Genomic DNA, 23,285 nt, shown 5'->3' with positions numbered 1-23,285 from the left:
AAACGCAGAAAAAAATTCTAAAAAAAAAAAAAAAAAAAAAGAATAAAAGATTTATAGTTAAGAAAATATAGATGCAAATAATTGTAATATTTTTTTCCTAGCGCATAAACTATGCTCAAACCCATCAATGGTTTTTCCACAAATGCAATCGAAAGTAAATCGTATTGTTCGAATTTGCCCTGCTGCTTTGTCCCGTATAACAAAGGAGAGAAGCAAACGGCAACATTAGACGATGATTTTACTATAGACTCTTTCTACGTGACTAGATCTCAAAACCACATGATGCGATTGCAACGTGCAAACACGCGTGAAGACTAAGCAGCTAGAAAGCGAATTGTACGCCTTAGAGAAATTGAAAGAAAGGATGCTGTGGCAAAGGTATAAGAGACCTTGAGTTTACGGTGAACTTTCATAGAAGTTTAGCATGTACACGCTAAACAGATTAGTACTGCACTCAACCCGCAAACGTACTGAATAATATACATTTGTATTTTTCGATGGAATTTCGTAGTCTCCGCGTACACGGGACTACGAGCAATTTTAGAACTATGTTTTAGTGATAAAATTCATACAAGATGATCCTTTCCAAGATGATACCAAAATTTTATTTGGTAATCCAAAAAATCCATACGAGAAGAATAATTCTAAAATTTATACAAATGGTTTCAATTTTGAAAGCCAATATTCATCAAAAAGAAAAAAAAGTTGAAACGCCACTTCTTCTCGTGTCCTTTAAAGATTCGACGAATTTTGTAATTAACTCATTCGAATACCATCACACGTTTAAACTACATTTAAAAACAGTTAGCGTGCCTAATCGCAAAGTCTGTACGTTAAAATGATAAAAAAGACACTGATCAACGTTTACAGATTGTAATTTTATACCTCAATATAAATTTATATTCGTACAGTCGTCGTAAAATGATCAATAATAATTAACATATTGCATATGACACAGATAAAATGTCCTACTTATTAAAATCGAATCGTACTTTTTTATAGAAACCATTATTTCGATAGCCAATTATATTGTATCTCATAGAATCCTAATATAATTGACATAAATGACAGAATTAACGATATGCGATTTGATAACTAAGACATCGTTCCTTTCATCGATAAATGTTCATGTAGACCCTCGTTTATATTCTATGACATCATAACGAGGACGTTCTAACTTTCATTTAAACATTCTAGAAGCTTGATAATCGGCGATAAAGAACACGCGGGTACACTTTCGTGCTGGTTAGTGCAGTATCTTCTTCCGGTTATTTTTCAACTATCATCCGACATCCGATTTCGAGTGTCAATCGCTTTCCCGTAATTGTACAGTATTAATTAAATTATATTAATTAATTCATAGCGAGGAATCTATATTAATTAATATGAATTAGTTGATCGAAGAAGAAGCAGAAGAGTTCGGTTGCTATTTTGAAATCGTGCAACCTTGTAATTGCGAGAATAACGGAGAGAGAACAAAAGGGGAGATGCGAGTTTCCATGTAATAATTTTACGCTTTGTGTAAACGGCCGCGTGTTCGATGCACATTTTCGATTTATCAGTCGTGCATCGATCTGTTGCAAGCAGAGTTATAAACGTATAAATTTTTAAACAAATCGAAATAAACGATTCCGTGGAGGCAATTTACAGCCATTTACCGTATCAACCAATGAAACAATTAAAAATAAAGGAAAATAAAAAAAAGGACGTGGTATTTATGTACGCGAGAATTGACTTAAAGCTATCCTTAGTAGCTAGTACAGATGTATCTATATTCTATATATACGGAAAAATGGTACCTTCGTAATCTTATTTCCCTTTTGTTCGAGAAAAAGAAAACTCATTCTAACTAAACGACGAATAAAGTAGGCGTCGAGAAGTTATCGATTTTTCGACAATAGTCTGAGGAGAATAACCAATGCATCTCTGATGAATATTTTTCACAGAAAGTGTAACGTTTCTGTGCATCTCGATGTTACTACCACGTGCTTTATTACGTGTAGTTCGTCGCGAGCATGGGTCGCGTAGGCAAAAACGCTCCGTACGATATTTTCGTTTAACCTACGTTAGAGAACTTATTAATCGACAATTATGCTGTTTCGAGAGGTCTGCTGTATAAAAAAGTCGTGGCTTCGAAACATTTCATGAAATCACTAATTTTAATCAAAAAGAAAAAGATCTATTGCTCAAATACTCAACTTCATACTTCGTTGTGTTCAACTAGATAAATTTACGTGATAATGCGTGTAATTCCATTGAAAAGAATATCGATCACAAAAGAAACGAAAAACAAGAAATGGAAAAATGGAAAAATGAATCTATTTGTTCCAGATTGATCAATTTCGAAGCAGCACGATTTTCGATCGTTTTAGATTATATAGACAAATTGAGTGTCCCGTGTGTACATGTATGTATGTAAATACGTACGAGTGTGCGGAATACTAACATACGACGTTTGCAACAATAGATTATTTTTCCACGTCTAGCTCGAATGTTTCGAACCTTTGACGAACATCTAAGAAGCTAGATTTAGGACATAAAGAGAAGTACATAAGTGATCGGCAATTCACGATGACATGTTTCGCATAACGGCGATATATAGGTGCCGACTGGAATGTCTGAAAGGGCATATATTACATTTATCATATATTTTATTTTCGTTCGGACGTACAGGCATAGTCACTGAATGTGAGAAAGGTAGAACAGAAACGATGCGTATAATAATTTGCATCTATTCATTATGGGTCACTTTTTTTTCGAATACTTAGGAGTACTTTATTAAGAGAAAAAATGCGTATAATTGACGCAAGGATAGATAATAAAATGGTACCATTGTATGGTTCGTAATTTAGTTAAAATTTAATTAGAATAAATCTATTTTAATACTGCCATTAAAATTCAAAAATTTCTTTAGTCTTACTTATAGAGACTATGTATGTAATTATTAAAAATTCATATATCGGAAAAATAATGGTATAAAGCTGAATGATCTGAAGTTATTTAAGAACTATCGTCGGTAATATGCTATGAAAAAGGATATGTCAAGTTCATTGTACTTGAAGATCGTTAAAATTTATACGGGCAGGAATTAACTTTTACAGGACTTGCATGCTTGTACGGTCTTCTCTTTTATGTTACTATATACGATCGGTTAGTTAAAAATAGTTTCGCCAGTTTCTTGAATCAGTACTCTTTCAGTGAACCGTATTACGATGGATTTGAACGTCGAGTTTCTGAGTGCAATGTCTCTTGGCGTTTGAATTCATTAGGTGATCGCGCTATTTTTCACTATTCAGCTATAGATTCTCTTCAATGGTAGGGTTAACTAAACATATATTATATGTAATAAAGAGAACAGAATAAATGTATGTAAACTTATGTGCCTGTGCACATTTATTCACAAATGATATCCTGTACTCTTGATTTCAATGTATTTTTCTCTAGGTAATCTATTTTACAATTTAGATTTTTTAAAGTAAAATATACGTATTTATTTTTTATTTATTTAACTCCAATTTGTAAAATAATTTTTTTCTAAATATTCGAACAGACACTGAGAAAATATCAAAATAGATTATGTTACATTATCATAACTTTAAGTTGTATGTATTTTTTTTAATCAACAATTAGCGCATTTAAATGCACTAAAAACTTGAATATATTATTTTATATTATTTATGAGAATGTAATAAATCGAGGTATATTAATAGATCGAAATGGATATGCGACTGAATCCTTCGATACTTGGATGTGCTACAAGGTAACATTATAAAAGGAGCTTCATAAGGACAAGAATAAAAAATCGATATCCTGTTAAAAGTTAATCTGTGAAATATTTGTTTTGCATGTATTTCTATAGCTTACCACTCGTCGCTAATGATGAATATATTCTATGTATGCATGTAAAATGTGAGCATCGGTCCTAACATATGTATACATATATGGATGGAATGTGTGTATGTGTGTGCGTGTGCTGTATGTATGTATGCGATCGTGTGGTTAGTCGTCACCAGTCGTCACTGTTAGTTATTGCAGCATGATGAATGCACCGCATTGATTTTAAATCGTGACACCGATGTCACAATTGCTAATAAATAAATGAAGTCATTCGGTATGTGTTAAAAATCGCGACATTTTAAAATATAACGTGATTTACTATAATTTGTGATAAAATGAACCTATACCGTTATCAATACCGGTAATGTATACTAGATACGCCCACAACACGTTAAATGTGTTTCCTTTTGTCAAAATCTTGTAAACATTTTTTAAGAGAAATCCTTATCGAGAAAAGAGGTTAAAAAAGTGCTATTTTTTTAATCATTTTGAAGTAATCGTAAGTAATGGACCGTGGCACTTGATAAGGCTATCTACTTCTTCATCTTGTTTTTCGAATAGAATACGACTGACATACAGTGGGGATTGACTTTTCATACATATGCAGTTGTACATCGCACATGTGTATCTGTTAAATAAAATATAATAAAAAAGGAATGGGAATTGACAGTATGAGGGTCGGAGGAGGCCGATGTCCTTCCCTCCTTGTCGGAGGACTTCTCGTCGCTTGTTTAGTGCTCATTTGCAACTGGTGGACTGCAACTTCTGAAAATATTGATTTAGTTAGACAGATCGACAAATTGAATGAAGAACTTAAAATTAGGTACAGTTATAAGATAATATTGTATATATGTAAATTGATGTATTATATTGTATAAGTTACATTTCCTTTTTAATCATTTTCAAAATTTATTTATCTTAAATAAAAATGTCTACACTATATATATAATTCGTGATAAATTGTATTATCTTGAAATTTGGAAAATATTTTCTTACTAATTAATTTAACAATTGATGTAAACCTAGTATGTTATATGTACATACATTTATATTGTGGTTGACTATATCAATATTTATATCAAAACTATATTTTAGTGCCGAAGAAAGGGATCAATGTGTTACTTTACGTGGAAATTTAGAACAAAGATACAAACATGCAGAAGATAAAGTGGCATCACTACATGTAAGCTTGCAGCAACAAACAGACTTAAAGAAAAAAAATCTTGAATTAGAAGATTCTATTAACATATGCAAAAGTGAATTGGATTCTTTAAACAAGTTAGATGCTACTAAAACTGTAACATTGAAATCATTAAGACTTGAAAAACATACCTTTGATACACAATTAGATGTACAACGGGATGAAAATAAAAAGTTGCAGGAAGAAATAGAGCAGGTAAAATATTAATTATGAAAAATTCTAAATTTTTAAATACATTTAATAAATTTTATTTATTACATTAAATTTTTTTAGCTAAAAGATGATCTTGATAAAATTAAACATACATGCAATCAAACTCCAAACGAAACTTCATTTGTTTCACAATGTAAGTTAAATTTTATATATTTTTTAAATTTTGTTTTGTTTTTTACTTTTTTATATCTGATACTATATACATATATATGTGAAGTAAAATTAAAATTAAAATAATTTTAAATACTTGTGATTTAAATGGCTTGTTTTCATACTCTTCTTTTAAAAATATGAAAAAATTATTTTTCATTTGCACCATAACAGCTTTTTTTAATAGTAATTCTATACATTCTAACATGTACAAAATGTTAATAGAAGCATTAATGCAGCTTCCATTTTATTTAATTTCTGCAAAATAATTGACTTAGCATTATGTGATATTGTGGCAATTTGCCAATTTAGCTACAAGAGAAGTAATTAAGAAGGTTCAGTTGGATCATGTTCCGGAATCAGCTGTAAGAATATCCTTAGCTGGTCAACGTGGTTTGAAATACCATGGAATTCCAATTCTTCCAAAAGATCCACCTGGCGCTGTGCGCCTAAGTCCTCGCTTCTCTGTTACAATGCTGAAAGGTAGTGATACTTTTCTCCTATCTCAGGAGAAAAGAAAACTGTCACAAAAATAAAACAGCACTCGTGCAATAATTCTGTACATAAAATTATTGTATTTTTGATGCATCTATTATCAAACTTCTGTTTCTGAATCAGATGGCTTTTCTAATAAGTATACTGCACTGCTTATCTACTTAATACATAGAACAAATTAAAATGTGAATGAAAAAATAAATTTTCATGTATAATATCAACATGTTATTTTAAAGTAAAAGTATTAAATTAAACATCAGTAATAAAAGGATTGCAAGTTATAATTTTAAATTGTAGTATTACTTTCATTTCTAGTGTAAATTATTAAATTATAAAAGAACTATATTTTCTTTAGTCGTATTTATAATATTTCTTAAATTCTATTCAATGTATTTATATTAATATATTAAGAAATAAAAGTGTATTGATGTTATATATTCTAAATATATTATACAACTTTCATTTATTTTTTTCGATTTAGTATGCATTAAAAAGCTGTTACTAATATATACATATATATTTATATATATATAATGCATAATATAACTAATTGGTGAAGATTTGCTAATATGGGGACTATTAAAATATTATTTAATAGTAATAAATTCATTTGGAAAATGGACTGATGTTACGAAGTCTCATAAATTTATTTTTATTATTCCTTTTTAGAGTAGTAATTTAGTTTACATAAGTTTCAGCTCAAATAAAACCAAAACACCAAAAGAATGATTCAAATGGAGACATAGAGGACAATCCAGGGTCTGGTAAGTATTTGATGTTATTTGATTATATAAATTATTATTGCTTTTATTGCTTTCCATACAACAAGGTATGAAATTCTCAATAAATATATGGAATTAATGTTTTTAATAATTTATGTTTATAGTATACAAAGGTGATAAATAAAATTCAAATTATTTTGTTTTTGTTATGACCTGTATAGAAAATAGTAAACCAGGAAATACAGGAACTACGGATGGCAGTGTAGTAGGAAGTGGGAGAGATCAACATACAAATGAAGGAACCATTAAAGACTGATAATGAATAATTAAACAGTATTTCGTACAATGACTAAAAAATATGTGTCAAACATTTATTAACATAATTGAATTATAACTTTTTTCAAAACAAAAAGTGTTTTGAATACTTTACACAATTCATAATCATTACTTTATAAGTAATAATAGTAGTTTGAAAATAAACAATTTGCAATATTTTATGTTGCAATTACATAAATTCAAATATATGTATTTTAACAGATTAGAAGATTTCTAAAATTGTTTAAGTACTTATTTATTCTACTTAGATAGAATATTGTGTCAATTTTTTATTACTTAATACATTTATTCATTATTTTATACTGTTATTACATTCTCTTTAGTAAAATGAATGTAAATAAAAGAAACGGATGTTTTTCAATATTCTGTTTTGTATTTATTTTATAAATAAAAATATTATCAAAATTCAATATTCATTTAATGTACTCAAGAAATAAATCTTTCTTATATGTTAATTATTACATTATTACGATTCTGTATTTATAAAATAGTATATAATATTACTATAAATATTTTTGCAAGATACGAAAATTAATTTCAATTTTAAGAATGTTTATGAAAATTTTGCATTACACAGAAACGGAACACTTAACGATTAAGACCACATGTTTTGAATACAATAGTAATTTGTATTTTGTTATCTCCAATTAGTGTTTTACAATTATAACTCATTTACATTAATTGTACATTACATTAATTTATTTCAACCATATCAAATTTATTGCTCAATCCCAAAATGAGCATATGTATCATGTGCGTTTAAAAATTTTTTTCTATTAAAATCTTTTTGATAATACATCATAAACTTACTATAAGTATTTTATTGTATTGTCATTGTAAAATGTGTTTTTCAATATTTTTTAAAATACAGAATTAATTTAAATTTATAACATTATTTATATTATTTCTCATTTTTAATATTTGTATATTGAATTTAATTTACATGTAATATATATGGTATACTAAACAAACGATGGACGAACAGACAAGATGTCCGTCACTGATCTAAAAATTGCATTTCCATACAAACGTATTACATAACATTACACTTCCACTTTTTTCATACTTTATATGTGTACATCTCTTGTTAAACAAATATAAAGAGAAATAATATTACATTACATAAATAAAGAAGATATAGATTATTTTTATTATAAATTTTTTAAAAATGAAGATTAAACACATTTTACATAATACATATATTACACAGATTTTGTATTGTATATTTAATCACTACATACAATTAATTTGTATTTATTAATACTTTCTACTGTATTGGTACAAAGCTATTATTGATGTAGTTGATCATCAGTTTTGACAATAATACTTTGTACTTATTCTATAAAATAAAATAATCAGGTTTATTATGTTAGCTAATAAAATAGATTAAATATTAATAATCAGTGTTCCTTATTAGTAAACTGTTTATAAAATGTTATAACAAATATAATACCAACATGTATAAATATTTATAAGATATGATAAATATATAAATGATCACGTTAAACTGTGTGCAATCGAAATTCATAACTGCGTCTGTAAACTGTAAATTATTGCATGTTTAACAAAATGCAAAACTTGACTAGGAAACATTAAGTAACGACTAGACGTTTAGTATATAAACTTACATTTAACAATTGTTCTATATGTTGACTGTTTGCCATTATAGATTTGTTCTATTATCTGGCAACTATATAAAGTATACTGTAATTCTATTAATTTACAACTAAACTTAATTAATTTATAACATATATACTCTAAAAATGAAATCACGTATTCCCAAGCTGCGCAAATTAAAAACTTTAATAAATAACAAATATTAAAGGTCATGAAAATAGAATCTATTAGTTGTATAGTGTTAAAAATTCGATTTTTCTTAGGAGCCGTTTTAAAAGTGTTAGTAGTTTATAAACATAAGATTTCGTCGTTTTTTTTTTTTTACTGTAACCACATATATTCCTAATATTATCTGTTTAATTTTTAAACAAAAATATATCTGTGTAAATATTCATTTTGATTGAAAAATATCATTTTAAAAGTTATTCACTTTGTGCGATTTTTAAATATGTAACATTTGTAAACTTTACAAATTATTATAACTTTCGTATACTTTGTAATAATTTAATCCAATATAAAATCATTCATAATTTTCAATTTTCTGTAGAAATTAAATTAGCATAAATAAATTTCAGTTATTAACTTTATCTCATTAATTACGATAATATAACAATTATTTAGCATTATAAAGCTTTCCATTCATCTCACGTGTACAATATGTTTTGCATTTACAAGATTTTTGTTTAATACCTCATGTTGCTTTAGTATGAAATAGTATTCTTTGGTCATATAAAATATTAGTTACAAATCAGTAAGTAAAATTTTAACTCAAAAGAAGATATTAAGTGGCCACTTCAATTATATTGGTTTAAAAAAGCAAAAATAAAATACTCCTAAGGTAATTAGGCATTGAATTGTAATTGCTAATTATTGTTTTTGGTAACATATATTGTAAATAATATTAACAGCCTTTTTAATAAATAATAATGATGAAACTAATGACATTGGAAACAAAGTTACGAACAACCTATTATTTTTATACTGAAAGCTCTCCAAAAAATATTTTTGTTATTTCTAGTATTTTATATTTAATTTTTTTCAAATAGCAAAAATAATTAAATATAACAGAAGCTATTACTGCAAACTCTATAATGAAAATGATGAACTGCAGTCTATGTTTCACATCTCCACTACTACATTCAAAATATAATGGGGTTAAAGATAAGGCAGTGAGATGTTAGTGAATTAATCCCTAGATTGAGAGACTGTTATGAAATACAAAAGAATCATAAAAAATTTTGTTCGTTGTGTAATCTGTAAAACTGCTTATCTTGTCACATTCTGTTATTTTAAAACAAACACTATCAAAAAGATATCTATTAAAATAGTTTAGTTTAAGGAGAATAATGATGATTATTAACATGTCTTTGTTTCCTTCTAAAAATAAAGGCAAAAATTGAACGGAGCCGCCACCATCGACTGTGTTTACGTACTGAATTCTTTGATCTCTCTTTAGCTCGAATTTGCCTGACTAATGAATAAAATGCATCATCTATAAATTGTCTAAGGGCTGCAGATGTTTCATAAAAAGGACAACCAAGTTGTTCAGCAAGTGCTTTTCCTTCTTCTGTTGTTACCTATAATAATATGTACCTTGCATTAAAAAAATCATTGAATCTCAACTGAAGCAAAATCTATTGTTCTACCTTTCGTTGATGTTGTAAGTCAAATTTATTGCCAACTAATACCAATGGTATATCTTCATTAGCTCTCACACGTGTTATCAATTTTCGATATTCTAAAGCTTCCTGAAAGCTATGCCTATCAGTTACAGAATAACATATCATGAAACCTTCCCCACATCTCATATATTGATCACGCATAGCTGTAAATTCCACCTATACATAAAAAAATGCATTACATATATAAAATTATAATACAATTATTTATTTCCTTATGAAATCATGTTTTGTAAAAACCTGACCTGTCCTGCAGTGTCTAATATGTCTAAAAGAGCAGCTTCACCATCTATAACTGCTTGTTGTTGATATGAATCCTCTGATAATAACAAAAAAAAAAAAAAACATTAAATAGTATATTACTTTGAAAAATGGGAAATATTAAAAAAAGATTTTGTAAGTATTGTTAAATATTTCAATTTTTATTGCACAACATATATGGAATAAACTCTTACCTATAGTTGGATCATGATAATCAAGAAAGCTATGACTGACAAATTGCAATGTGACTGCTGAAAAATTGGTTTCTATGATATATATGTAACATAATATATTTTTTATCCAAATGACATTATAAACTGTGTTACCTGATTTACCAACACCACCATCACCCAAAACAACAATCTTATAAACCCTAAGTCCACCCCTGGTAGTGGGTTGTGAGACTACCGGTACGTCATTCTTGCCGTTCAAGGCTACGTTCTTATCCTGCAGGATGTCAGCTGACATCGTTAGGAAATTTCTGCTTACCGGTAACCTAATGCTTGCTACGGCTACGACAAACTCGCACTTTTACAATCTGACTGACATACTTGGTCACGTATCGGAACACGCGCGTAGACACACCCGTATCGGTTGTTAGATCGCGAAAGATACGGTACATGTTTGATCGCGATTGCAAGCCACCGTTTTTTGTAATAGCTCGGAACCGCACCGAGCGACACTTAATAGCTAGAATTTATGCTTTTTACAGTTAGACACAGCATGGCTGATGAGCATAGGCTGACGACCGGGCTTGACAGAATGTGACAGTCGCGAAGATTAAGCACGCGCGCAATCGTTCATTCAGGGGCGTATCCATTTGCTCTATTGTTAGTATAATAGATCCATTTATATATATATGTGTATAAATATACGTATACATATATCGCAATATTATATACATATATTTATATACATATATTTACATACATATATTTATATACATATATTTATATGTATATAAAATATGTATTATAATTTAATTTAATGTTTTATAGGTAACTTGATTATTCATTTTTCCATAACAGTTTCCGAAAAAAGTTTCGATTTTCAATGAAGTTTGATCAGAAAATTATGTTAATATAAATATATGAAATAAATACTTTAATATTATATTACTTTCATATTTCATTCTGCTTTAAATTTCTATAATAATATATATGTATATTATCATAACAAGATTAGCATTGGAATGTAGACAACTTATATAAACATGTAAATTAATTACAAACCAATCATAACACAAATTTATTTTTATTTAATTGTACGGTATTGGTTAATAAATTAACTTCCTTTATTTATGCATTATAATTGTTGTAAAATGAAATATATTTTCATATTTTTGGATGATTTATAGATATATTTAACTATTCACATTTCATGTTACAAATCATAAATTTTGATCAATATGAAATAATCCAGTGCAATATGCATGCGTAGAATAGTGCACGCACATTAACAAAGAATTTCACTTTGGATAATAATGTACAGAAATTTATTGATTAATATAAACAAATATGTATTTATCCTATGTACGCTCATCATAATTTATTAATCTCGTAGTTTACACAATAATAAAATTAAAAATACAAATTTTAATTTATATATTCTTTTAAGATAACATTACGTTTTAATAAACGTTTTTAATACATAATTATTATATATATTTCATCCTTTTTGAATATATTAAAATAAACATTTTTTGGAATATGAATGTATATATAGTATACGAGAATAATAAGAATATATTTTTTAACATATTTATTGTTCTTTCCAATATTTTTACAGAAGTAAAATATATTTAAAATAAAAGAGAATAAAAAGAACTATTCTTGTTTCTTATAGTATAATATTTTTATATGTCTAAAATTATAAATATTGCAATGAAATAAGTTCGGCGTCTTGTGATTTGTATATAGACAAGTTTATGATCCAAACTAACAGGGTGTCAGTGCCGCTATGATTTGGTAAAAGTATAGGGTAGTAAGCAAGTCTTTCGTGACTAAAGTGCAAAATAATATTACGTTGATCTCAATCTACATATAAGTAGTATATCTTCGATCTGATGTTATCTGGCAGAATTGTCGTGCTCAGATAAATCAAATTTCTCAAAATACGTACATGTTTGGTTTCAGAGGTTATAACTATTGTTATAGACACCGAGCATTATGAAGACTTTCTCCAATAAAGCGAAACCGAACATTGAACACGAACATACGCAGATACTTTCGTTGAAGAAAAGTACTGGTGTGAACGTTATTCATGAACATTTTCCTTGCCATATTATTATTTTCAAAATTCAACTAACATGTTTGGCAGATTATTATCATTACAAGATAGAAAACACGTGGGCATTTTAACAGTCGTGTGTAAATAGTAAATAATAATGAAATAAGTGTATATGTAATGTCCCTTGTGTTTTTGATACCTGAGTTTTTTGATTCTTCAATTAACATTCTCCTCTGACACTTTGCTCCTTGTAATCAATGATAGTAAACAAAGTGTAAAGGTGAATTAAATGTTTTTAAATATCATTAAACAGGGTAAAGATATATACATATATATGCAAAAGTTAAAAATAATTGAGATTATTAAAATTAAAAGAAAAATTACCTAGAAGACAATTTTAATCCAGAAGCACAGAATAATGTATACCTTAAACAAAGCTGTAAGTTTTTATTAGTAATCATATAAACTAACATATTGTGTAATATAGAAATATTTCAACACATTTACAATCATTTTACAGATACTCAAATTTTTTTATAGAACTTATTATACTGCATTAAGTTGAATAGAAGCTTCTAAAACTGTCACTTAATAAGATAAGAAGTGACATGTCCTTTAATATATGCATGTGGTTACCTTAACCAAATTCTTGTAAAATGTCAGTTGCCTCCTGTTCCAAAACTAGGAGAATGGATACCATAAATAATACAGAAGAAATGACATTTGAAAAATGGGAACGTTTTCATAATTGGGTACATTGTGTATGCATTGTTACTTTTGATCTTGAATTAGGCCAAGCTATAGAGGTATTCTTTTGATATTTTATATTTTATTTTGAATGCAATGTTTTTATTTATAGACATCTTACATTTCTAATAATATCTTTTTTGTTATATAGGCTATATATCCATTTCATATCAAGTTATCCGAACAAGAGAGATCTAATGTTTGTTATCTTGCTTTTCCTGATTCTAATTCTGGCTGTATGGGAGATACACGATATCATGTCAGAATAAGACAGAATGGAGCTGTAATTCAAGAGACTAAAGCGTTAAAAGAATATGATAGAAGGTCACCTCCATTTTTACAATGTGATAAAGATTATTATTGGGGTTATGTGTACTTTCGTCAAGTGAAAGATAAATCTCTTCCAAGAGGATATTTCCAAAAGGTTCATTTCATACAATAAAATAACAAACATATAAGTAAATAATTTTAAAGCATAAGTAATAACTTTATTCATATACTAGAGTATTGTTATAATTACAAAACTGCCATTTGTGAATCTCTTTGGTGAATTGTGTGCTTTAATTGCACCTGAATTTTTTGAAATGGGCAATGCAGTGATGGAAGCTATCATAAGAGAAATTGACCAATGGCCTCCTCCAACACCTGGCCAAATAGTGCATTTACCACTTATAGGTGTTTTATTTCAAGTAAGTTGGTGCACTTTATTTCTATTTTTTTTCCTGTATATTATATTTTATTGTGTATATTTTAGACATATATTCCAAATCAAAACTATAAAGCAACTGCACCTACAATTGCTGCCATGGATCATGCGCCAAACTTTCATGCAACGCGAAGACTAATTTTAGCATCTGCCTATGAAGGAGATATGTTTAGAAGTTTAGCTAGTGTTGTAAGTTATGTACATTTATTATGGGAATTAGTATTACTTAGTGAACCAATTGTTGTTATGGCTGGTTCACCTACTGGTTGCTCTGAAATGGTCCAAGCACTTATTGCGTGAGTGTTTTATTATATTTTAGAGTTACAAAATAATTACAAAAAAAGAAATAAAAAGGTTTACTATTTTTAGGATGATTGCACCATTAAAATATTGTGCTGATCATCGACCTTATTTTACAATTCATGATTCTGAATTTAAAGAATATACTACAGATGCTCCATCACCTCCTGCTGTAATATTAGGTGTAACTAATCCATTTTTTGCCAAAACTCTACAACATTGGCCTCATATTATAAGAATAAGTAATGGAACTAATAATGGTAAGTTCTATGAAATAATGTATAAATACCTCTTAATTTAAATATCTTTTATATTGTAGAAAATCAAAGGTACAAAATAAAGAAATCTGAGAATCTCAAAGTATTAGACTCAAAACCAGGTGTTTATACACAGTATAAACCTTTCCTTCACAAGGATAAAACTATATTGAAAAAATTATTTAGAGGTATCCAGACAAAGAGACCAGGAGAAGTGCAAACAGCTCTTTTGAAACGTCATTTGATAGAACTGACTGAAAGTTTTATGATACCTCTGGAAAGATATATTGCAAGTCTTATGCCACTACAGAAGGACATATCACCTTTTAAAGTAAATATTATTTTGTTTCTTTAATATTTAAAAAAGAAACTATAATTTACATACATTGTAATTTTTAGGCTACTCCCATACCTGAATTATTTAATCCAGATGATTTCCTAGCTACATTAAGTAGTGCTGGACCACAATTAACTACTGGCATAAAAGGAGATTGGGTAGGATTATATCGACGATTTTTTCGTTCACCTAACTTTTCTGGCTGGTTTCATACTAGGTATACGGAATTATCACAAAAATTACAGGTCATACAACTTGAGGCATTATCACAAGCGGTATGTTTAAAATGCAATTTAAAAAATTTTGTTTTTGTTCTTAATTTTTTAAAATAAATTATTATATTTACAGGATTTAAAAACATGGGTGCAAGGAAAACAGGAGGTGGAATTGGTAGATATGATTCTTAGAATTCGACAGAAATTAGAAAAGACTTATATTGATGAAGTACCTATAGGCAATTCTGTAAGAGAAAAGCTTCAAGAAAGAATAAATGACATCACACATACGTTGCCAGATGATTTAAAAGACATTTTGAATCATGAATCTTGACAATATAATTACTGTATTAATTTCGAAACTCCTTAAATGATATTTATATGCAAAAACAATTAAAACTCATCAGCATGTGGAGAAGGAATTAGATTCAAATTATTTTCAAAAATTGCTCTCTATTGATAAATAATAAATAATCGACACAAACGAAAATAAAGGAATAGTGATTAAAATATGTGAAACATATAAGAGATAAAAATGTAGGAAAATTATTATGTTGATATACTTTGAAAAAAAAAGTAATTCATTCTTATTTATAATTTAATTTTTAATTTAAATGATTAAATACTCCAAGGTGTATGTTAAGGATAATGCGTTTTTTTTTACATATAACTTGAAACGTGATACAAAAGTCAATAATGGTGCGTGAAATATTTCATAGGTGCAACTAAAGACTTACAAGCTCACGTTAGTATTCTTATATTAATGAAATGTTAGGCATATTTATTACATTTTTTCTCTAAATGATTATATCATTTTCCAATATCTTATAATTTATATGTACGTTATATAATCAAGTTTCTTCCTAACATTGTTTATTTAAATAATCTTGAATAATTTTGGACTCCTTTTTTGAATGTCCAAAAGGAAAAATATTTTTTATTCTGAAAGTTATAAATTTTAATTATATGTAAATGTAACGACAGAAATGAGAGTATTAACTGCTACGTGTACATATGTGTTTAATTTGAGATCTGTAAATATTGATACGAATGATAAATGTAATAAAAATTTATTTTAATAATATTGTGGTATTTATTGTAATTACATTATCCACTTAAGTAGTGTAAATAATTTGGAGATGTGATATCTCTATAATGTGATTATGTAATATATCCAATATACCTAATGTTTATATAACAGTTTTTGTAAAATTTATATTATCTTTTTAAAATAATAATTCTTTGATCAATATGTTTCTATTAATTGAATTTTAATTTTTCAAATGTAAAGTGAATACATGTCCTCACATCAAAATAGTTCTTTTCTTCATTCTTATTGGTTGTTGAAACCACGCTTTGATTCTCATTGGTTATACATGGAATCCAGTAATAATTCGTTTATCCAATATTCTGCCAATCCGGAAGAATGATCTATATGGCAGAATTTCAAAATAAAATACTAACCGCTTGTCGTGATTTCATGAGCTTCCTGTGAAAGAAATGTGTACAAATGTTTATTTTTATGCGATTATTAAACATTTTATGTACATGTTAAAATAGTTATTAATCTAATATTTTGTAATTAATTATCATAGATTTAAAATAAAAGGTACGTGTTTAAAATTGTTAACAGTTTATCGGTAGTTACAAGTTTTATAGACATTTAAAACTTTGTTGTAGGAGCATGTAATAATAAAGGAAGATATAAATTCTCCTGTTTGTGGTTTACGTTGTTTAAATAACATTTGCTTAACAAGTGTAAAAATACTTTATTTTTCATGTAACATAGTTAATTGAAAGCATTATCATAAAAAGGTATACAAAAGTTTAATCTTATTCTTGTATTACAGATTGATATATACAGATTGATATAAAAAGAATAAATGTAATGTTTAAATTTTTGTAGATGGATAACACGTTAGATTCTATCAGACCATCTTATAATACTAATCCACAAGATGAAATGTCATATTTATTTGGAAGAGACCCAAGTATATTAGCTTATGGACAAAGGCCTTGTGTTTCAAATGATACAAAAAAAAATTTGCTCTCTGTCTATGAAACTGAAGAATGCAATTATGTTGAAGAAAGTAGTTCTTTAAATTCTGAATCACAAACTGTTAAAGTATATCTAAGGATAAAACCATTTCCAAAAAAGTTAAAATTATCACAAGAACAGCAAGAAGCATACAAAATTATCAGTTCAACCACATTGGTCACAAAATTACCTACTTTAGATAATAATACCAGTAGTCTCAAAAGATCTAATAGTACTGATATTTTATGTAGAAAATTCACATTTACTAAAACCTTTGGACCAGAAACTACTCAGTTAGAATTATTTGAACAAGCTATAAAGCAGCAAATGGTAGATTTTTTAACTGGACAAAATTCTACTATTATGACTTATGGTAAATATAATTGAAATATATTTTAAGTAAAATTTATATATAGTGATTTAAGTATTTGAAATCATTCTACTATGATTTTATAGGTACTACAAATTCAGGGAAATCTTATACATTACAAGGAACTACTACATCTCCTGGGATGATACCAAGATGTTTAGAATTTGTGTTTTCAAATATTACTTCGAAACCCATTCCTTCTTATAAACCTGTGAATCACTGTGATGTTGTTATTTTGGATCCTGTTGAACGTGCTCAAGAATTAGAGATAAAAACCAAGCTATTAACATTTGCTTCTGTAGATAAACATCAATACATTAATGCCTACAAGGAAATGCAAAAATTATTGCAAGAAGAATCACCTGTTAGATCTAGTCAATGCATTGATGATCATTATTCTGTTTGGGTTTCTTTTGCTGAAATTTATAATGAAATTGTATATGATCTCCTATCAAATGAGTGTCAGAAAAAGAGAACACCTCTTAAATTAGCAACAGATGGTCAAGGAAGAACATTTATTAAAGGCTTAAGGACTATTTGTGTGAACTCTGGTTCTGAGGCTTATCAAGTTTTAATGGCAGGACAATATAATTTGAAAGTAGCTGCAACTGCTTTAAATGCAAGAAGTTCAAGATCACATTGTATATTCACTATCAAATTATTGAAGTATTGCATTGAGAATGATCCCAGTTTAGTTGAAGTTAGCACGTATGTAAATGATATTTCTTCTTTTTTCTATTAGGTGCCAATTTCTTGTTTTTTTATCTGTTTTCTTCTTTTTCAATAATAGATTTGCATTCTGTGATTTGGCTGGTTCAGAACGATTGAAAAAGACATTAAATATTGGAGATAGATTAAAAGAAGCACAAAATATTAACACAAGTCTGCTAGTATTAGGGAGATGCTTGAAAACTATTCATGAAGGACAATTATCAAAACCAAAATTAGAACACGGTCCATTTAGAGAATCAAAATTAACAAGACTGTTTCAGAAGGCATTATCTGGTAGAGAACATATGGTTCTAATAGTAAATATCAATCCTATTCCAAACTTATACATTGAAACACAAAATGTGTTAAATTTTTCTGCCATTGCAAAGAAAATAGTTATAGAAAAGGAGAAAGTACATCGGAAAAAAAAATCAAGATTTTCTAAAATAGTTACACAAAGCATAAAAACAGTAACTGACTGGGATGCTACAGAATTAGAAAGTGAAGGTGTGTGTTTGTTAAATAATTTTAATTTAGAGCATGTTCATAATTTTAACTCACTCTTACAGACTGGCAGAACATAGTTGATGACAATGCTGTGTCTGAGTATACTCGACTCGATAATTATAATGAATTAATAAATGAAAACGAGAGATTGAAAAAAGAAATTGCCTTTGTAAAAAGTTCTGCATTAACTCGCGATCTCCAAATACGTCAAGAAATGGCTGATACTTATACATCTATGATGAAAGAGCTTGAAACAGAATGGAAGTATGTACTTCTCTTTTGTCCTGTTTTTCTATTGTAACATTTTTTATTTAACTGTAAACAAATATAATTTAGGAATCGTATAAAAGATGTAGAAGAACAGCAAGAAGATGTACTTCAATGGTCTGTAAAACAAGTTGAAGATTTCTATAAGCATAAATTAGATCAACTTAATAGTCGGAAGAGAAGACGGTCATCTGAGTCTGTTAGTAATCCAAATGATGACTCAATAAATATTAAAGAATTAGAAGTAGAAAATTCACGTCTGACATCGAAGATTGTTCTTTTAAAAAATAATGTGAAAGAACTTAAGGAAATAAATCAAACTTTAACTGTTGAAAAAAATAAAGTAACTTTTGAACTTGGTTTGATAAAAGAAGATTTAAAAAATGTAAAAAATTTATTAAATGCAGCTCAACAAGATGTTTGTTCTGATGAAGATACAAAGTATTATAACGAGGAATTGAAATCTCAATTGTTTGCCAAGCAGGAACAAATTAAGGTATTAATGATACTTAATTAGTACGACATTTATAATTTATGTATTTGCTTCTTTTTTCATTGCATAACTACATTATTTTAGAAACTTAAAGTATTTTTAAATGAAGCAAAAGAAGAATACATTGCCATCACTACTGAAGTAAGAGAAAAGGAATATGTAATTAAAGAGCAGGAAGAAGAACTGTTAGAGAAGCAAGAAACAATAGATGAATTAGAAGCAGATCTTGTACATATTAATATGTGTTTAACAGAGAAAATCAAAGCAGTTGATGTATTAGAAGAAAAATTAGAAAAACAAAATAAAAATATTATAGATCATGAAAACAAAGTACAAGATATGAAAGAACAAATGAATAAATTGGAAAATGGAAAACTGTTGTTATCAGATGAACTTGAATTACTTAGAAAAACAGTCGATACTAGAAAGAGTATAAATCAAAATTTAGATTTTAAAAATGATGTATGTTATTAATGATATTTTAAAAGTATACAATAATTTCATTTACTAATACTATAAATGTTTATTTCATAGGAGTGTAAAAAATCTTATGATTCCTTCAAAGATGAAAAAATTGTTATAAAAGAAGAATTATGTTCTGATCTGAAAGTAGAGATAATAACAGAGGATTCAAATAAGAATAATAAAGATACACAAACAGGTAAATACATACTTACATACATACATATATAACTTTTAAGTTTGAAATGATATAATGTCTGTACTCTTGTAAATATTTTAAAATCATGATATTATGAGATGTATTATCCATTGTATAGAATATATAGTTGAAACCCAAATGGACGAAAAACTGCTCACAATAAACAAAGAAAATTCTGCATTAAAAGAAAAATTAATGCGAAGTACAACTGAGATACAAAACTTAAAACACGAATTAGAGTTTGCTAAAGTTCAATTAAAGGAAATTTCGGATCAAATACTCAATTTAAAAATGAATAACAAGCAGCCTGAAATTAAAAATGAGGAAAATATGGGACACAAAATAATAGTAGAAACAGTAGAAGTTGGTTGTCAAGTGTATGCAGAATTTGATGAATACTGCACAGAGACATCTAAAAATGATGTATATAATAAAAGTTGTCAAACTATTGAAAATCTGACAAAGGAAGAGAATAATCCGACAAGTTTTATTGATCAAACTGATGACTATGAGGTTATTTTGGATCAATTAGCAAAATTGTTGATAAAATATGATGACATCAAAACACAATATAAAGGAAAATGTTTGGTTGGTAATAAAATGTAGAGTAAATCTCATTTTTTCACCTTTACTTAATTATATTTTTTACTTTTAAGATGTTAGAAGAACTGGATCGAGAGATATTACTTTTAAAACAAAGAATAGAAAAACTATCTGAAGAAAGTGGTACAAGTAAAAATGATGCTGAAAAGTATAAACAATCGACCGAATTATTTCAGAAAGAGCTTTCTTTAATAAAAGAAGATAAAATGCAGATTCAAGAGGCATTAAAAAATACCGATGCCATTAAGAGTTCTTTAGAAATGAAAATTAGTGATTATGAACGACGACTTAATGAGACTGAACAACAATTCTCTCTTAAGAAAAATGATTATAATCAGTGTACGGAAGTAAGTTTTTTTTTTATTTCACAATTTTTTATATGAATGTAATGATTAAAAAAAAATTATATTATATTTACAGAAATTAGGTATATTACAAGCAAACTTTGATACCCATATTTCAGAGGTATGTACATATAATATTGAATATAATATGTACATATAATATTTTATATAAATATAATATGTTTATTATTATAGTGCAAAAAGGAACATGAAGAAACAGTTAATAATTTACAAAAGAAATATGAAGAAACAATTAATAATTTACAAAAGGAACTTTCATCTGCTGTAGAAAAGAGTAATATTAAATCACAGGTATTCAAGTAAATTCGTACAAACATATATATTTTTCTTCCTTTATTTTTTATTTCTACTTTTTAAAAAATATGCCATTTTACTTGAATAAAATTTTTTAGTGTTTGGATGTTCATGCTGCTAAAATAATAGAGCTGGAACATAATCTTGGAAACTTAACTGAACTCCAAGAGAAGATTTATGAATTAAATAAAAATCTAGAAACATGCCAATCTGAAAAAGATCAACTACAGAAATTATTGGATGAAAATAATGATAAACTTCTAGAACTCGAAGATTGTTTAGAACATGCAGAAGAAAAGGATCGCGAAAAAGATGCTGAAATAATTACACTTCAGAAAGGTTAGTCTTGTTCGTAATAATAATAATAATTTTTCAGTATGACAGTGCCAGTTTTTAAATTATTGTACGTAAAATGTTATATTATGAATTGCTACAGAAATGAAAAATATGATACAAACAAACGAAAATGATGACAAAAGCGATAAATTAATGGAGATGGAGATGAAAAATACAATTAGGGATCTAATAGCTACGAAAGAGATGCTTTCCAAAAAACAAAAGTATATAGAACAGCTAGAAGTACAGGTCAAAAAGAGTGAACAAAACGCCAAGATAGATCAAATAGAGAAAGAAAGGTTAAGAACAATGAATGAAGAATTGAAGAATACTTTAATCGAGAAAGAGCGCGAAATGGAATCATTTATGAAGAATAGAGACGAGATGGTGGCAAAGTATGAAAGCTTAGTGAATAGTCAACAAAAAGAGTTAGAAAAACAAAAACGAGAGGTATTTTTGTTAAAAAATTTAATAACTATATTTTATATACTCAATAACTATTTGTTTTAGGTGACAGAGAACCATTCGAAAGAAAAAGATTATTGTGAAAATATATCTGAAGACGAAGTGGTACTTAAGGAGCGCCGAGTAAGACGACCACCAAAGAAGTTTACACCATCATCGCCAAAACAGGATGAAATTTCAGTGATTGATCTTTCTAGCTCTGATTCGAAGTACATTATATAAAAACGATATAAAAAACATATATCTTTGCCAGTTAAAAATTTATATTGAAACATGTTGCTTTTATGTTTTAGACGAAGCGCAAAACGGATTAATTTGCCACCTCCGGAACAAGTTTCGGAAAAGAAGAAAAGTAATCGCAAAAAAAAACTGTTCGTGACAGAGGACGAATCTTTGCAAGATATTGAACCAGTCGAGGTAATTTAAAAAATTATTTTATGACCTAATTTTCTGGTAAAAAGATTGATATGAACTTTTTGTTTCTTTAGAATTCAATAACAGTTACACCAATGGCACAATCTCGTACTTTAAGAAGTAGGCGAAAATAAAATATTGTAAATAGATAGTGTGAGTAAGAGTAAATTGCGACGAGAAACGAACACGCGTGTGAGCGAAAATAAGGAATAATCACAGTGTATTAAAATAATGTATTTTTTAAATATTACGTTGAGTTTTATTAATCACATTTAAAGATAAACATATCGATTCGAGTAAAACAACTTCATGAACATAATAATACCAATATTAACATATTGTATACACATACACTGCAATTTTTCTTTTTAACTTTTGTCTAGGCCAAAAGTTTTTTTTCTTTCTATGTACAAAGCTTCAGTATTGAAAGGAACTGATTGACAGGTAAACACTTATCAG

The 23,285-nt window shown here is 27.7% G+C and overlaps 4 protein-coding genes across 4 annotated transcripts; 3 read left to right on the top strand and 1 right to left on the bottom strand.

Moving 5' to 3' along the window:
- Nucleotides 1-3,993: 3,993 nt before the first annotated feature.
- LOC108550468 (protein CASC4) lies at nucleotides 3,994-6,934 on the top strand. The gene is made up of 7 exons (XM_017904208.1): nucleotides 3,994-4,111; nucleotides 4,399-4,660; nucleotides 4,933-5,233; nucleotides 5,312-5,384; nucleotides 5,714-5,884; nucleotides 6,595-6,660; nucleotides 6,840-6,934. The coding sequence occupies exons 2-7, from the start codon at nucleotides 4,494-4,496 to the stop codon at nucleotides 6,932-6,934; spliced, it is 873 nt and encodes a 290-aa protein (XP_017759697.1). The 5' UTR covers nucleotides 3,994-4,111; nucleotides 4,399-4,493.
- Nucleotides 6,935-9,815: 2,881 nt separating this feature from the next.
- On the bottom strand, nucleotides 9,816-10,979 carry Ric (Ras-related protein interacting with calmodulin). The gene is made up of 5 exons (XM_017904244.1): nucleotides 10,838-10,979; nucleotides 10,706-10,762; nucleotides 10,496-10,569; nucleotides 10,218-10,409; nucleotides 9,816-10,148 (listed from the first exon to the last, which is right to left on the bottom strand). The coding sequence occupies exons 1-5, from the start codon at nucleotides 10,977-10,979 to the stop codon at nucleotides 9,906-9,908; spliced, it is 708 nt and encodes a 235-aa protein (XP_017759733.1). The 3' UTR covers nucleotides 9,816-9,905.
- A 2,417-nt stretch (nucleotides 10,980-13,396) lies between these two features.
- LOC108550514 (protein DENND6A) lies at nucleotides 13,397-15,636 on the top strand. Its single transcript, XM_017904253.1, has 8 exons — nucleotides 13,397-13,546; nucleotides 13,639-13,911; nucleotides 13,991-14,176; nucleotides 14,242-14,489; nucleotides 14,563-14,753; nucleotides 14,813-15,081; nucleotides 15,150-15,362; nucleotides 15,436-15,636. Exons 1-8 carry the CDS (start codon nucleotides 13,397-13,399, stop codon nucleotides 15,634-15,636), a joined length of 1,731 nt encoding a protein of 576 aa, XP_017759742.1.
- Nucleotides 15,637-17,208: 1,572 nt separating this feature from the next.
- LOC108550467 (kinesin-like protein KIF20B) lies at nucleotides 17,209-22,960 on the top strand. The gene is made up of 16 exons (XM_017904207.1): nucleotides 17,209-17,713; nucleotides 17,797-18,418; nucleotides 18,501-18,928; nucleotides 18,991-19,192; nucleotides 19,265-19,691; nucleotides 19,773-20,118; nucleotides 20,254-20,349; nucleotides 20,468-20,937; nucleotides 21,006-21,299; nucleotides 21,373-21,417; nucleotides 21,492-21,515; nucleotides 21,710-21,950; nucleotides 22,048-22,397; nucleotides 22,458-22,621; nucleotides 22,706-22,829; nucleotides 22,901-22,960. Exons 1-16 carry the CDS (start codon nucleotides 17,209-17,211, stop codon nucleotides 22,958-22,960), a joined length of 4,398 nt encoding a protein of 1,465 aa, XP_017759696.1.
- The last annotated feature ends 325 nt before the right edge of the window (nucleotides 22,961-23,285 follow it).

This window comes from Eufriesea mexicana, unplaced genomic scaffold (assembly GCF_001483705.2).
Source record: "Eufriesea mexicana isolate 0111107269 unplaced genomic scaffold, ASM148370v2 scaffold2792, whole genome shotgun sequence".
Classification (NCBI taxonomy): Eukaryota; Metazoa; Arthropoda; class Insecta; order Hymenoptera; family Apidae; genus Eufriesea; species Eufriesea mexicana.
Note: the sequence above shows the minus strand (reverse complement) of the source record. Positions and strands in the feature narration are given on the sequence as shown.

What these genes read in the sequence shown, in the direction of transcription:
- LOC108550468 (XM_017904208.1), top strand. Translation starts at nt 4,494, where the DNA reads ATGGGAATTGACAGTATGAGGGTCGGAGGAGGCCGATGTCCTTCCCTC. An exon ending in TGCAGGAAGAAATAGAGCAG is followed by an intron (nt 5,234 to 5,311) that starts GTAAAATATTAA and finishes AAATTTTTTTAG; the next exon opens with CTAAAAGATGATCTTGATAA. An exon ending in AACTTCATTTGTTTCACAAT is followed by an intron (nt 5,385 to 5,713) that starts GTAAGTTAAATT and finishes TTGCCAATTTAG; the next exon opens with CTACAAGAGAAGTAATTAAG.
- Ric (XM_017904244.1), bottom strand. Translation starts at nt 10,979, where the DNA reads ATGTCAGCTGACATCCTGCAGGATAAGAACGTAGCCTTGAACGGCAAG. An exon ending in TGGTGGTGTTGGTAAATCAG is followed by an intron (nt 10,763 to 10,837) that starts GTAACACAGTTT and finishes CCAATTTTTCAG; the next exon opens with CAGTCACATTGCAATTTGTC. An exon ending in TATTAGACACTGCAGGACAG is followed by an intron (nt 10,410 to 10,495) that starts GTCAGGTTTTTA and finishes TTTTATGTATAG; the next exon opens with GTGGAATTTACAGCTATGCG.
- LOC108550514 (XM_017904253.1), top strand. Translation starts at nt 13,397, where the DNA reads ATGTCAGTTGCCTCCTGTTCCAAAACTAGGAGAATGGATACCATAAAT. An exon ending in ATGGTCCAAGCACTTATTGC is followed by an intron (nt 14,490 to 14,562) that starts GTGAGTGTTTTA and finishes TACTATTTTTAG; the next exon opens with GATGATTGCACCATTAAAAT. An exon ending in AGGACATATCACCTTTTAAA is followed by an intron (nt 15,082 to 15,149) that starts GTAAATATTATT and finishes TGTAATTTTTAG; the next exon opens with GCTACTCCCATACCTGAATT.
- LOC108550467 (XM_017904207.1), top strand. Translation starts at nt 17,209, where the DNA reads ATGGATAACACGTTAGATTCTATCAGACCATCTTATAATACTAATCCA. An exon ending in TACAGAATTAGAAAGTGAAG is followed by an intron (nt 18,929 to 18,990) that starts GTGTGTGTTTGT and finishes TCACTCTTACAG; the next exon opens with ACTGGCAGAACATAGTTGAT. An exon ending in CCAAGCAGGAACAAATTAAG is followed by an intron (nt 19,692 to 19,772) that starts GTATTAATGATA and finishes ACATTATTTTAG; the next exon opens with AAACTTAAAGTATTTTTAAA.